Source organism: Quercus robur, chromosome 9, assembly GCF_932294415.1.
Source record: "Quercus robur chromosome 9, dhQueRobu3.1, whole genome shotgun sequence".
NCBI lineage: Eukaryota > Viridiplantae > Streptophyta > Magnoliopsida > Fagales > Fagaceae > Quercus > Quercus robur.
The window spans coordinates 47,813,788-47,828,252 of record NC_065542.1 but is presented as its reverse complement, the minus strand read 5'-3'; the positions used below and the strand labels follow the sequence as shown (position 1 = coordinate 47,828,252).

General features: G+C 46.6%; 2 protein-coding genes across 8 annotated transcripts in view; both read right to left on the bottom strand.

The window, feature by feature from the left end:
- Positions 1–14,465, bottom strand: part of LOC126698785 (probable disease resistance protein At4g27220) — a 171,541-nt gene that overhangs the window by 134,558 nt on the left and 22,518 nt on the right. For 3 of the 6 annotated variants that reach the window (XM_050396220.1, XM_050396223.1, XM_050396222.1), the window contains exons 3-4: positions 11,821–11,905; positions 11,506–11,679 (exon numbers count right to left, since the gene is read on the bottom strand). Coding sequence is in view for 2 of the 6 variants with exons in the window: in XM_050396221.1 (XP_050252178.1) it covers positions 10,083–11,305 (1,223 nt within the window). In the remaining 4 variants the exon portion in view is untranslated. Of the gene's footprint in view, positions 1–10,082; positions 11,680–11,820; positions 11,906–14,465 lie in introns of all 6 variants that reach the window. The other 3 variants (XM_050396221.1, XM_050396225.1, XM_050396224.1) reach the window with 3 other exon arrangements.
- Positions 6,607–8,170, bottom strand: LOC126698787 (uncharacterized). Of its 2 annotated transcripts, XM_050396228.1 has the most exons (3): positions 7,885–8,170; positions 7,406–7,809; positions 6,607–7,324 (listed from the first exon to the last, which is right to left on the bottom strand). In XM_050396228.1, the coding sequence occupies exons 2-3, from the start codon at positions 7,805–7,807 to the stop codon at positions 6,779–6,781; spliced, it is 948 nt and encodes a 315-aa protein (XP_050252185.1). In that variant the 5' UTR covers positions 7,808–7,809; positions 7,885–8,170; the 3' UTR covers positions 6,607–6,778. The 2 variants fall into 2 exon arrangements, with proteins under 2 accessions (XP_050252185.1, XP_050252186.1); XM_050396229.1 differs by having other exon boundaries at positions 7,406–8,170.

Sequence of the window (14,465 nt, the reverse complement as noted above, 5' to 3'; positions counted from 1 at the left end):
GATGCCGACTTAACAAGGATGACGAGATGGTCTTGCCGTCAGCATACCTTCTAGGCTGACGGTGATTTAAGGCAGAAGAACTCCACAGGGCCGAACTTCCTGAAGCTTACGGAGTGAGCATATACTGACGGGATAACATAAACTGACGGTGTCAGTCTATGAAGTTTCCATCTTGCACGTATAAGTAAATAACTTGCTCCCCACGTTTCATGGAACCTAAAGACTCCTATATGGAAAGAATCCCGTAAAATACGCCCAAGGAGACTCCTACAAGGAAAAGACTTCTACTCCAAGGAAAAGAGGGTCAGCCCTCTCTACTATAAAAACCCAAGCACCCTCACAAACCGAGGTACGCGTAATTTACCCTCTCTAGCACTCTAGAGCAGTGAGAATAATTCTAATTTGACCTTCGGAGGGTACTTGGCTGGTACCACACCGGTACTCCCCGCTAGGTTATTCTTTTTCATTGTGCAGGTGCCATTAGTAATCGTACGAGGAACGTGTGACTCATTGGTGGTATTGTTTTCGGTACCATCAGTTGGCGCCGTCTGTGGGGAACGCTTTAGCACGTTCTCGCTTTCAAGACAAGAGAGTTACATGGTACTCACTCGCTCAATGGCGACCAACAACGACATTCAAGAAGAAGAAGCTCCTACAACCGCGCTTGAAAGACAGGTGAGGACGCTCGCCGCCGCCGTGGAGCGCCTCACAAAGCAAAATCACGACCTAGAAGAGCAACTGAGACAGAAGAATGCAGCTCCCAACAACCAAGGAGCAGAGCAAGAAGGAACCAGCGCTGACAGGAGAAACCAGGAAGGACCCCAGGCCAGCAACGCCCCGAGCAAACCTGAACGACAGAACACGAGCATCCCCTCCCTCGCGGAAACCACTCCGCCCCTCGTTCTCGCAGAGATGCAAGCCATGAAGGAACAAATGGAGGTTATGATGAATGCTCTCAAGGGACGGGTATCAAGCGACCTTGACGACCTCGTCAACCGAACGGACTCACCGTTCACCACTACCGTCAACTCCTACCCGTTGCCAAGTAAGTTCCGCATGCCGCAGATAGACAGTTATGACGGGGTCAAGGACCCACTGGACCACCTGGAGACCTTCAAAACCCTAATGCACCTTCAAGGAGTAGCGGACGCCATCATGTGTAGGGCCTTCCCTACAACGCTAAAGGGCGCGGCAAGAATTTGGTTCAGTCGACTGACCCCAAACTCCATCAGCACCTTCAAGGAACTCAGCGCTCAGTTTACCGCACACTTTATTGGAGGCCATCGGTACAAGAAGTCTACGGCTTGCTTGATGAGTATGAAGCAGCGAGAAGACGAAACTCTAAGAGCCTACATCTCCCGTTTCAATAAAGAGGCGCTCTCAATCGACGAAGCGGACGACAAAATACTTGTCGCGGCATTTACAAATGGTTTGAAGAAGGGCAAGTTTTTGTTTTCCATATACAAAAACGACCCAAAAACCATGTCAGAAGTACTTTATCGTGCCACAAAGTATATGAACGCTGAAGATGCACTCTTAGCTCGGGAAGAGAGGCCTGGAAAAAGAGAACGGCAGGAAGACGGTCGGCAGGACCAAAGCCGAAAGAAGTCAAGAACCGCGGACCGAAGGGACGAAAGACGCCCTAAGCCCCCGGGGGGAAGGTTCACAAGCTTCACTCCGCTGACAGCCCCGATAGATCAAGTCCTTATGCAGATCAAGGACGAGGAACCGCTGACATTCCCAGGGAAGCTGAAGAGTGACCCCAACAAACGTTCACGAGATAAGTACTGCCGATTCCACCGCGACCACGGCCACGACACAGCAGATTGCTATGACCTCAAGCAGCAGATTGAAGCCCTTATTAGACAAGGAAAGCTGCAGAGATTCGTTAGCAAGGAGAGGGCGGATCCCCCCGCACAAGACCAGCACCCCCGACGGGACAATGAGCGACCAAGGCCCCCAATTGGGGATATAAGGATGATCGTAGGAGGGATAACCGCTGCCGGGTCATCCAAGAAGGCCCGTAAGACCTATCTCCGGCTGATACAGAATGTTCAACTGACGGGAGCCGTGCCGAAGATAGCAAGAAGAGAAGGTCCCGTGATCGGATTCTCAGAAGAAGACGCACGACGCCTTCACCATCCACATGACGACGCACTCGTCGTCAGCTTGCGTGTAGGAGATTACAATATGCACCGGGTGCTCGTCGACAACGGCAGTTCAGCAGATATCTTATACTACACCGCGTTCCAGCAGATGAGGATCGACAGGGGGCGGCTGATCCCAACAAATGCCCCGCTTGTCGGCTTCGGCGGGAGCCGAGTATTCCCACTGGGCGCAGTCACCTTATCCGTAGTTGTGGGTGATTACCCCCAACAGATAGCCAGGGACGTGACATTCTTGGTTGTTGATTGCTCCTCAGCCTACAACGCTATCCTCGGGCGACCCACGCTCAACTCATGGAAGGCGATAACCTCCACCTACCACCTGATGATTAAGTTCCCAACTGACTACGGGGTAGGGGAGTTGCGCGGGAATCAGATGGCCGCGCGCGAATGTTACATAGCCATGGTGGAGATGGAGGATCAGGTTCAGACTTTAAGTATAGAAGAGCACCGGACGGTAACGGAGCCGGTTGAGAAGCTAGAAGAAATACCCCTTGACAGTTCCGATCCTGGCCGAACGACCAGAATTGGAACACTCGCTAACACCACGACCCGTCAAGAGCTCATAACATTCCTTAGGCAAAATCAAGACGTATTCGCATGGGGTCATGAAGATATGCCAGGAATAGATCCTTCAATCATGGTGCATAAGCTGAATGTGTCGCCCGCCTTTTTACCCATCAGACAAAAGAAGAGGGTGTTTGCCCCGGAGCGGGACCGAGCCATAGCAGAAGAAGTCAGAAAGCTACGGGATGCAAACTTCATCAGGGAAGTGTACTATCCCGACTGGTTAGCAAATGTAGTGATGGTGAAGAAAGCGAGCGGAAAATGGCGAATGTGTGTGGACTTCACCGACCTTAACAAGGCCTGCCCCAAGGACAGCTACCCCCTTCCCAGGGTCGATGTCCTAGTAGACTCTACGGCCCGACATCAGTTGCTGAGCTTCATGGACGCTTTCTCAGGATACAACCAAATCCGGATGCACGAGGCCGACCAGGAGAAAACGTCGTTCGTGACCAGCCAAGGCCTATTCTGCTACAAGGTCATGCCCTTCGGCCTGAAGAACGCGGGCGCAACATACCAAAGGCTCATGAACAAAATGTTCGCGCAACAAATTGGGAGGAATGTCCAGGTCTACGTAGACGACATGCTAGTCAAAAGCCGAAGGGAGGAAGATCATCTAGGAGATCTCAAAGAAACATTCGACACCCTTCGCTCTTACAACATGAAACTCAATCCGGGGAAATGTGCCTTTGGAGTGACGGCAGGAAAATTCTTGGGATTCATGGTGTCTCAAAGAGGGATCGAGGCAAACCCGGACAAGATCCGGGCCATTATGGATATGGCACCACCAAGAAATGTGAAGGAGGTGCAAAGCCTCAATGGAAAGATAGCGGCACTGAATAGGTTCGTGTCAAGGGCGACGGACAAGTGCTTGCCCTTCTTCCGAACATTGAAGAAATCCTTCGAGTGGACTGACGAGTGCCAACAAGCGTTCGAAAGATTGAAGGCTTACCTCTCCTCCCCACCACTGCTAAGCCCGTCGCAGCCAGGAGAGGAACTTTTCCTCTATCTAGCCGTCTCCCCCGCAGCCGTTAGCGCGGCCTTGGTCAGAGAGGAAGAGAAGGTGCAGAAACCCGTGTACTACGCAAGCCGAGCGCTTCACGGTGCAGAAGAGAGATACCCGCCCATGGAGAAACTTGCCTTCGCATTGATTACGGCGGCCCGTAAGCTCAAGCCATACTTCCAAGCTCATACTATAAACGTCCTAACGGACAAGCCCTTACGACGGGCGATGAGCAGCCCTGAGACGGCGGGACGATTAGCACTCTGGGCCATAGAACTAAGCGAATTTGACATTCAATATCGCCCGCGGACCGCCATCAAGGGACAGATCGTCGCCGACTTTATAGCTGAGTTCACCCATGGGGAAGATGAGGGGGCAGCAGAGTCCCCTCAATGGAGCATATATACGGACGGATCGTCCAACAGACAAGCCGCAGGGGCCGGCATCGTGCTGCTATCGCCCGAGGGAGACACCATCGAATGTATGGTCCGTTTCGACTTCCCTGCCACCAACAATGAATCAGAGTATGAGGCTCTGATAGCAGGACTTGACCTTGCCAAAGCAGCAGGAGCCGCCGGGGTAGTCATCTACTGCGACTCACAGGTCATCACTAACCAAATAAACGGAGATTACGATTGCAAGGGCGAAAAGATGAAAAGGTACCTTGACGAAGTAAAGACAAGGGTGGGAGACCTAGAAGCCAAAGTCGTCCAGATTCCCAGAGAAGAGAACCAGAGAGCCGACCGTCTCGCGAAGGCCGCTTCAGCTGAACAAATGGTCATCCCTGGTAATGTACTCTCTTTCGTACAGCTTTCCCCGCTAATAGATCTCAGCAACATGCAGGAAATATGTTCCGACAGCAGCTGGGCAGCACCGTTAGTTTCGTACTTAAAAGACGGGGTCTTACCAGACGAGAAGGACGCCGCAAGGAAACTTAAAGTCCAGGCGGCAAGGTTCGTCCTGATAAAAGACGTCCTATACAAGAGAGGTTTCTCCCGACCGTATCTGAGGTGCTTGGGCGCGGAAGAAGCAGACTACATCATGAGAGAAGTACATGAAGGAATCTGCGGAAACCACTCAGGGTCCAGATCATTGGTACACAAGCTTGTACGAGCAGGGTATTATTGGCCCACCATGCAGAAGGACGCCGAAGCCTATGTCAGGACCTGCGACAAATGCCAACGGTTCAGCAATATCATCAGACAACCGCCCGAAGAGCTGACCCCAATGACAGCCCCATGGCCATTCGCACAATGGGGATTAGACATTATGGGACCATTCCCTACAGCTATACGGCAGTTGAAATTCCTGGTTGTAGGCATCGACTATTTCACGAAATGGGTGGAAGCTGAAGCTTTAGCCACGATTACGGAGAAAAACGTTCGGAGCTTCGTCTGGAGATGCATCGTATGCAGGTTTGGCATTCCTAGAGTCTTTGTCTCGGATAACGGGAGACAGTTCGACAACGACCATTTCCGGGATTTTTGTTCACAGTTGGGAATAAAAAACCACTACTCCTCCCCCGCCCACCCTCAAGCTAATGGACAGGTCGAAGTCACAAACCGATCCTTGCTCAAGATCATCAAGACTCGGCTCGAGGGGGCAAAGGGTATATGGCCCGAAGAATTGTCAAGTGTGCTATGGGCATACAGGACGACGGCAAGAACACCCACAGGAGAGACACCGTTTCGCCTGACGTACGGAAGCGAAGCAGTCATCCCGGCCGAAGTTGGACTCGCAAGCTACAGGGTACACAACCACGATGAGGGCAGAAACGATGAGGCTATACGACTGCAGCTTGACCTAGTGGACGAGATCAGGGCAGCAGCAGAACAGAGGCTCGCTAGGTACCAGGATCGCATGGCCAAATGCTACAACTCTCGGGTCCGACACAGAGACTTCCAAGTCGGAGACCTTGTTCTTAGAAAGGTCATGGGCGCCGCTAGGGACCCTACCCAAGGGAAACTCGGCCCCAATTGGGAAGGTCCTTACCGAGTTTTGTCGTGGCAGAGAAAAGGTACTTACCACCTTGAAACATTGGAGGGACAGAAACTACCACATCCATGGAACACCGAGCACCTACGGAAGTACTACCAATAGGAGCAGCAGCATGAAGACCAACCCCTTTTTTATTTTTTCAGCAAATTATAGTTTAACTCCTCAGATTTATCGTTTATTTTAGTTTTTTCGCAACAACTTTTTTAGCCCAAGGGGCAGGATTTGGTTTTAATTATTTTTATGCATGACAATAAGAGGAGTTCTATTCAGAAATTGCTGAAGTGTATTTTCCTTCCGACGGTCCACTAAGTTTGCAGCCCAAAAAACGACTAAGTCCATTACACACGGACTAAAGAAAAAGCCGACGGTCCAATAAGATGGAGTAACCATCACAGGGCCCAGGCCTTAATAGTTGACGGACTAATGAAAGATGTCAAGGCATCAAGGCTAAAAAAGCCAAGAAAACAGTGGTCCGAAAAGGCTAAAAAGCCGACGGATCGACAAAGATGTCAAAAGACATCAACACCTAAAAAGCCGACGGATCGAAAAAGATGTCAAAAGACATCAACACCTAAAAAGCCGACGGATCGAAAAAGATGTCAAAAGACATCAACACCTAAAAAGCTGACGGGCTAAAACGATGTCAAATGACATCAGGGCCAAGGCCAAGAAGGTGACGGCCCAAAAAGACTAACAGCCTAAGGGCTGATGGTCCAATAAGGTGGAATAACCATCTTAAAGGCAAGGTCCTCAAAACTGACGGACCAACAAAGATGTCAAAAGACAACTTGTAAACCAACGGTCGTAAAGTTGACGGGATATTCAAACAGTTTAAAAAGCCGGGAATTTCCAACGTTTGTCTGAGAGAGATAAAAGCGACGGAAATGAAATACGTGCAACTATGCATAAACGTCAAGGGCACTTAAACATTACAATTGTTTAAAACTACAATTGTTTAAAACTGTTTAAAACTAAAACTGTCTAAAAATTACGACTGTTTTCCAGAAGAGATGAAAAAAGAAAAAAGAAGCAAACTACAAAGCCATAATTAGGCAGCAGGAACGTCAGCAGGATTGCCGTCAGCAAGACGGTCTTCAACGTCCACTATAACAGCAGGAGAATCGGAAGCAGTAGGATTAGCGGCAGGCTGAGCCAGGACGACGCTGCCGTCATGCTCCGGTGTGGGTTCGGGCTGAAGAGAGACGTCGTCTCCATCGTCCATTGTAATCCCAGACAAGTCCAGATCCGGGAAGGCCGACGCAACCTGACGAAGGCAATCATCAAACCCAGTGCCATAATACTGACCACATGAGTCGATGAAAGACTGCGACGTTTTGAAGTCCCTGATCGCGTCAGCCCCCGCCGTCTGTAGCCTCTCCTCCAGAGCCGTCACCTCTCCTTGGAGCTTGACGTTCTCGCCATTGGCCGCCGTCAGTTTAGCATTAACATCCTGCAGCTCCTGGTTCAGGATACGGACGGCTTCCTTATACTGAGCCTGCTGATTCAGCAAGTTCTTGTTATGGCTGCGGACTCGACTGACGACCCCCTCCTTCGCCACGCAACGGTCACGGAGGGCTTTGACACGAACCAAGGCCTGAAAGAGCATATCCGTCAGATAAAAAGTACGCCAAAACAAGATACGGCATGTTCAACCCAAAAAATGTGAGAAACTTACCCTGGAGAGATCAAAGAGGGCCGACGCCCCTAAATCCTCCGTCCCTACTTGATCACAGGGCTCCATGTCCGTTGGTTTTATCAGGGACTCAACCTCCCCGACGGCATATTCTTTGTGGGTTAGGAGACGGCACGGACCCTCAGGGACGGGACCAGCGGAAGTCATCACCCCCTTTCCCGCACCATGGCCAGACGTCGGAGGGGACTTTTCCTTCAATGGGTCGACTGACGGAGTAACGGCAGGCTTTTTTGAGGGTCGGCCGTCACTCCCGTCAGGTTTCCTCTTCGCCACTTTGGCGACGGCCGTGGGGGTTGACGAGGCTTCCCCCCCTGCTTCCTTGGCCTTCCTCTCCTCCTTCTGACGAGCTGCGGCAGCCCGTATCCTTTGCTTCGCAGAATCCATCTCTACAACACAAAGAAAACACTTTAGGAAAAGTGACGGAAATAATGAAACTGACGGAAAAATAAAAGTCTACTTACGACGTCGCGCAAACTCCTCCAACCTGCGAGCTTCCGCTGACGGATTTGGGCCCCCACAGTATAGATGGAGGGTGTCAAGGGTAATCAAATCCCTGCACTTACGGTCCTCCAAAGGAATTTCTAGAACCCGATGGATGAACTCCTCCTGCTCGTCAGTTATATGCGGACGGGTATAAGCTGAAAAAAAAATAATAATAATAATGTGTTAGCACCGTCACTTCAAAAAACGCACGAGCCTCGTGGGTGACGGGATTAACCTGAATCCTTGACAAAGGCCCAAGTATTGTCAAAGTAACCACTGGGCATCGTCACCCACTCCTCCTGACGGCACACCCAGTCTGTCCCTTCAACGAAAAAATACCTACTCTTCCAGTTCCTATTTGAGTCAGGCATATCTGACACTAACCGTAGCCCTTTCTCTCGGGCATTAAAATGATAAGTCCCCTTAGACGAGGCAATGTGATGAGGCCTATAACAATAAAAAAATTCTCCAAGTGTAAGCTGACGGTGCCCTCCACTAAAGCTGCCCCACAGGATTTCAGCTCCTATAAAGGTCCTCCAGGCGTTTGGGGCAATCTGGGTGACGGATATTCCTAGGAAATCAGCTAGCTGACGGTGCAGAGCCGTCAACGGTAACCTCAGGCCCGCAGCAAACATGGCGTCATACATACCGACGTCAGCTGTCCGCCCGGAGTAACACCTCTCACCCTCTCTAGGGAGACGGATGGGAATGTGGTCTGGGATCTGATAGCGAACCCGTAACTCTCTAAAGACCTTACCACTCATCCCGGGCAAAAATTTGTTGACGGCCCAATCCTCAGGAAGAATGAAGGGACGGTTATCTCCGGAACCCTCTGAACTCCCTTCACTGGATCTCTCAGCCCCGTCACTATCATCCCCGTCAACATTTATGCCATCCCCGTCAACATCCAATCCAACCCCATCATTTTCATCCCCTCTTCTCTCATCCCCCTCTCCCTCAGCAAAACTCTCTTCACTGTCAGGAGATTGGGCTGACGACTCTCTCTCTGACGGGAGGGAGAACTCTGACTCATTTCCAGAACCAAAGGCCTCGTCGTAGCCCGCTCCCTCGCGGACTGACGACTCGTCACAAGACGCGTCACTCGACATCTGACTACCTACAAGTGACGGGTTCAAACTAAGTACCTAGGATGACGGCCTCACTTATGAGCCAGAAAATAAAAAGAAAAAGGAGAGAGGATGAAAACTCACCGGTATGGAAGCCTTCTGGATGGCTCTAGAGACAGCAACGGTAAAGTGACGGTGGTGAAGCTGACGAAAGATGAGCGACGGTCTGTCTCTCCACAAATTCAGCAGGGTTGAAATAGTGAAAAATGACTGAAAACGCTGTTTATATACATGGAAAAAATGGCGCGGAAGACGAAGCGACATCTCGTCAGGAGTAAGGCCAATGGGAACGAGCCACCTGTCCAGGGCATTAAATGCTCAGATCTACGCGATGTTTCTGCCTCTTTTGAAAACAAACTCCATAACCCGTCAGTGCAGAGGGTGACGGAGATATGGAGTAGGGGGCAAATGATGAGGATAAAAACACTGGCAAGGGTGACGCCACGTGCCTGACAAGGGTGACGGCACGTACCTGACAAAGGCGACGGTGCAGACCTGGTAAGTGAAGATGCCGACTTAACAAGGATGACGAGATGGTCTTGCCGTCAGCATACCTTCTAGGCTGACGGTGATTTAAGGCAGAAGAACTCCACAGGGCCGAACTTCCTGAAGCTTACGGAGTGAGCATATACTGACGGGATAACATAAACTGACGGTGTCAGTCTATGAAGTTTCCATCTTGCACGTATAAGTAAATAACTTGCTCCCCACGTTTCATGGAACCTAAAGACTCCTATATGGAAAGAATCCCGTAAAATACGCCCAAGGAGACTCCTACAAGGAAAAGACTTCTACTCCAAGGAAAAGAGGGTCAGCCCTCTCTACTATAAAAACCCAAGCACCCTCACAAACCGAGGTACGCGTAATTTACCCTCTCTAGCACTCTAGAGCAGTGAGAATAATTCTAATTTGACCTTCGGAGGGTACTTGGCTGGTACCACACCGGTACTCCCCGCTAGGTTATTCTTTTTCATTGTGCAGGTGCCATTAGTAATCGTACGAGGAACGTGTGACTCATTGGTGGTATTGTTTTCGGTACCATCACCAACCTTGCAGGAAGCTCACTAAACTTGGCTTCAAAAAGTGCGATTCCAATGGAGTCATTCATTTTTTTCATATTGGACCATTTTTCCAAATCATCTGAACTTCTTATGGTTAACATTTTCTTTTCTTTGTCTGCAATATGTATGGCAACATCACGAATGACGTCATGCATTTTAAATGTACCACTCCTATAACTTTCTAACAGCAAGCAAGAATCTTTTAGAATTTCGACCAACGTGTGGACCCTATTCCTCACTTCTTCCATTTTATAAACATCTTCTAAGAAGTCCAAACCCACCAAATATCTCCATAAGAGATCTATTTGTATGACCATATCTTCTTCAAATGAACTGCAGAACAAGAATAAAGATTGCGCTTCCTTACTTAAAAAATTGTAACTAAACTTTATACTCGAGTATACCTTCTCATGCATCCCATTGATCTGTGTTGGATTTGCCCTTTTTAACTGTTGCAAGGCATCCTTCCAAACATTTGGGTTCTTTTGATTTTTCAATGTATTCGCAACTGTTGTAATTGCAATCGGTAAGCCTGCACATTCTTTGACAACCTCAACCATGGTAGATTGGAAATTCAAGGTTTCAGCAAAATCGCCCACTATCTTTACAAACAAGAATTTAGCTTCTTCGTTTGATAGAACTTCAACTTGGAATATCTTTTCAACATCCATATCCTTGTCTAATACACCTCGGAATCTAGATGTTAGCAATAGTTTGCTTCCTTCGCGATTGTCCCCGAAAGAAATTCCAAGAGCGTCCAAGTCAATCTTGTTCCAAATATCATCTACAATTAAAAGGATCTTCTCTTTCTTCAACCGCTCGCGTAGCAAATGTGCTTTTTTAAAATCAGTGTCCTCATCTTCAAACTTCAACTCTAATTCTTTTGCAATGTCTTTCTGAATCTGTTTCAAGTTTGGAGTTTGGGTTACAACTACCGTAACAATCCTTTCAAATAACTTGTCTTTCATGGCTTGTGTTGCAATTTTTCCAACAAGCATGGTTTTGCCCAGGCCGCCCATCCCACAAACCCCAATGGCAGTAATAGTATCATCTTTTAGAGCCTTCATAACTCCGTCAAAAATTGATTTTCTTGATTCAAAGTCCTCATAACCTTTAGTAGAAATAGTAGTACCCCCATCTATAGGGACACGGTGGCCTACTGTATCGAACGTGTCCGCCTCATCCTTGAGTTCCTTGACGGCCAATCCCATCTTGTGTGCTTTTTTTCCAATCTGATAACGGGCCTTCAAATTAAAACACTTCAACTTTGCTTGGCCTTCCTTTTCAACGAATTCTTCTACCTCTGCAGTGATCCCCTGAACACGTGTCTGCCACCTCTGGACGTTAGCTTCAATTTCTTCTACATTGTAACTAGCAGCTTGAACCTTACGCTGCACACCATCTCTAGCACCTTTGAGATCGTCAAATTTGTTATTTAGAATGTCAACATTTTTTTTGTAGCGAATCAGATAACCAATCTGACGTCCGACTGCTGCAATTGTGTAACCCACAGTTTTTTCAACGAATACTTTTACGGTCTCCGTAAGAAATCCATTTTTTGCTTCTTTTTGGGTTGGGCTGCTGTCTTGAGAGTATAGGCAAATAAAGGCCAATTAAAAACGATGGCAACAACGAAAGTGTAAACAAATTTTGTTAATTTTTTTTAGAGGAAAAGTGTAATCAAATTGAAGGACAAAAGAAGCCAACGTAAATGACATTAACATACCTCTGTGTTTGGAATAATACTGAAGATAATGGTCTCCGACCGTCTTCACACGTGCCGTTAGTGCAACACACAAGAAAGCTGAAAGCTGACAACATTTACAATTTTACAGCTAATTAGAGCATTCACAATAAAAATCGAAAATTTTTTAACATTTAACAACTTAAAAAAGCTATTTTATCAACACAACTTACAATATATCCTGCTTCAAATTTTCTATTTTTTTACATTACCTAAAAAACTATTCAATTTTTATTCATTTCTCTCCCCCATTCTTTTTTTTTTTTTTTTTTTCCTTTTTTTTAATTATTCATTTCTCTGTTTCTTCTCCTCTTTTCTTCTCTTTCGTCTGAAGCAAGCCACAACTCCACCCCGACAAACCCACAACCAAACACTGCCACGCTCCAACCGGCCATCCTTCAAAACCCACAACCCCACACTCACCACCTCCACAAACCCATAACCCCACCTCCACAATCCCAAACCCACAGCCCCACCTCCACAAACCCACAACCAGCCACCACCACGCTCCGACTGGCCATCCTCCACAAACCCACAACCAACCACCACCACCACACTCCGACCAGCCCCACCTCTTTTGATTTTTGCTCAGACCCAAACCCAAAATCTCAAAGTTTTTCTCTTGGGGTGAAAGAAGAAAGTGAAAGAAAGCCAAAGGCCGGTGAAAGAAGAAAAGAGAGAAGAAAATGAGAACGGTGAGGAGAAAAGGAAGGAAGAAAACAGAGAAGAAATGAGAGAGAAGTATTAAAATATTATTATTATTTAAGTGTTGAGCCACAGTAGGCTGTTATTTATACCAGCCAACTGTAGCTCAGTTGTTAAAATTTTTGAGTATACCAATCTAGTGTGTTTTTTCTGAAATAAGTTGCTAAACTCAATTTTTAGCAATCATACCTTCTTTATTGGGAATTTTTTGAGAATTATATATACCTTCTTTGTTGGGAATGCTCTTAGAGAATTATATTGGGTTATAGTACTAATGCGGCAGATTGTGATAAGCTGTGAACCAATAGACTATTGTCCTTTTTTTTTTTTCTAATTTTATTATTAAAAAAATAGATTATTGCCCATAAGATGGTAGGAAGAAGGCATCTACTTTGTTTTTTGTTTTTTAATTCTAAAGGTGCAGCTTACAACAGTGAGAGTCAGAGAGATATAAGGCTTTTAGTTACATATTGTTCAAAATCTAATATAGCCCTAGGAAGCATGGGTGTAGCTGCAAGGCCACCACACCCGCACCTGACACGCACGGACGAGCTATGCGGCAGTGGACACCGCTACACATGCGTTAGTGGCGTGTCCTTTTTTTTGTTTGCAGTTTTGCACCGATTTGGGCCGAATCAGGTCGAAACCACCTTTGAATCAAGTTGAAATTCTAGTAAAATAATAATAATAATAATACAAAACTCAATGTTTTGAACTTTGAAGCAACTTTAAACCCCCCCCCCAAAAAAAAAAAAAAAAAAAAAAAAACCCTTATCCCTCTCAAACGACAGATTTCTCTGCCTTTCTCATTCTCTCACTCTCCGTTTTTCCTCTCTCACTCCCTAACCCACGGCCACTCACTCAAAATCTCTCCTTTGCCTCATTGCCTAAGCTCACTCTTCATCTCTCGGTCTTAATCTCGGCCTCAAGCTCACTGACCCAAGTCCCAAGCTTACTCAGGTATTTTGCTTTCATTCTCACTCTCCATTATACTCTCACATGCTCTATTGCTCATTCTATATCTGTCTCTCAATATGTATCTATTATCTGATTTTTTTAATTTTTTATATAAGTTGTAATGTTGAGACTTGAGTTGATTACTTGATTTCTTATTTAGTTCTTGATTTCTTATTTAGTTATAATATATTTGTCAAATTATTTGTAGGTCAAACAACTTAAATTGAAATTGTGATGGAACTTTTGTGGGATCCTATTCTAGGGTTAAGGCTCATTTATTAAAAATTAGTGGTAAAGGTATTAAAGCATGTATAAAAGTGACATCGGGCCATAGATTGTAAATGCAGAGAGTGCATGATTAGGTTGAGAATGATAAGTTAGAGCGAGAACGCAAAAGTTGAATTCCCTTACCCCCCCACCTCTCCCTGGGCCTATTCCCTCATTCTAGGGACAATGGAGTGGTAGTACTGATGCAGTGGTTGATGGTAAGAGGAGGAAGGTGATTGCGAATTCTCCTTTGGAGAGAGTATTTCAAAATAGTGCTAGAGCTGAATTGAATAGTAAAATTGCTAGGATGTTTTATATTGGTGGACTTCCATTTCACTTTGCAAGGGACCCAAATTATCGTAATTTCTAAGCATATGCTGCTACCCATAACATTCCGAGTTATATTCCTCCTGGATACAATGCCTTGAGAACAACACTTTTGCAAAAAGAAAGAGCAAATGTTGAAAGACTTTTGAAACCAATTAAGGACTCTTGGCTTGCAAATGGTGTAAGTATAGTTTTTGGTGGATAGTCAAATCCACAAAAGAGACCTCTTATTAATATAATGGTTGCATCAGATGGGGGTCCAATGTTTATAAAGGCAATTGATGGGTCAAGTGAATACAAAGACAAACATTTTATTGCTGAGTTGTTAAAGGATGCTATAAAAGAGATTGGATATGAAAAAGTTGTCCAAG

Bases quoted from the DNA above. Each gene is read 5' to 3' on its own strand.
- LOC126698787 (XM_050396229.1), bottom strand. From the start codon at position 7,807: ATGGATTCTGCGAAGCAAAGGATACGGGCTGCCGCAGCTCGTCAGAAG. The intron at 7,325-7,405 runs GTAAGTTTCTCA...ATGCTCTTTCAG, and splicing joins CCCTCTTTGATCTCTCCAGG to GCCTTGGTTCGTGTCAAAGC.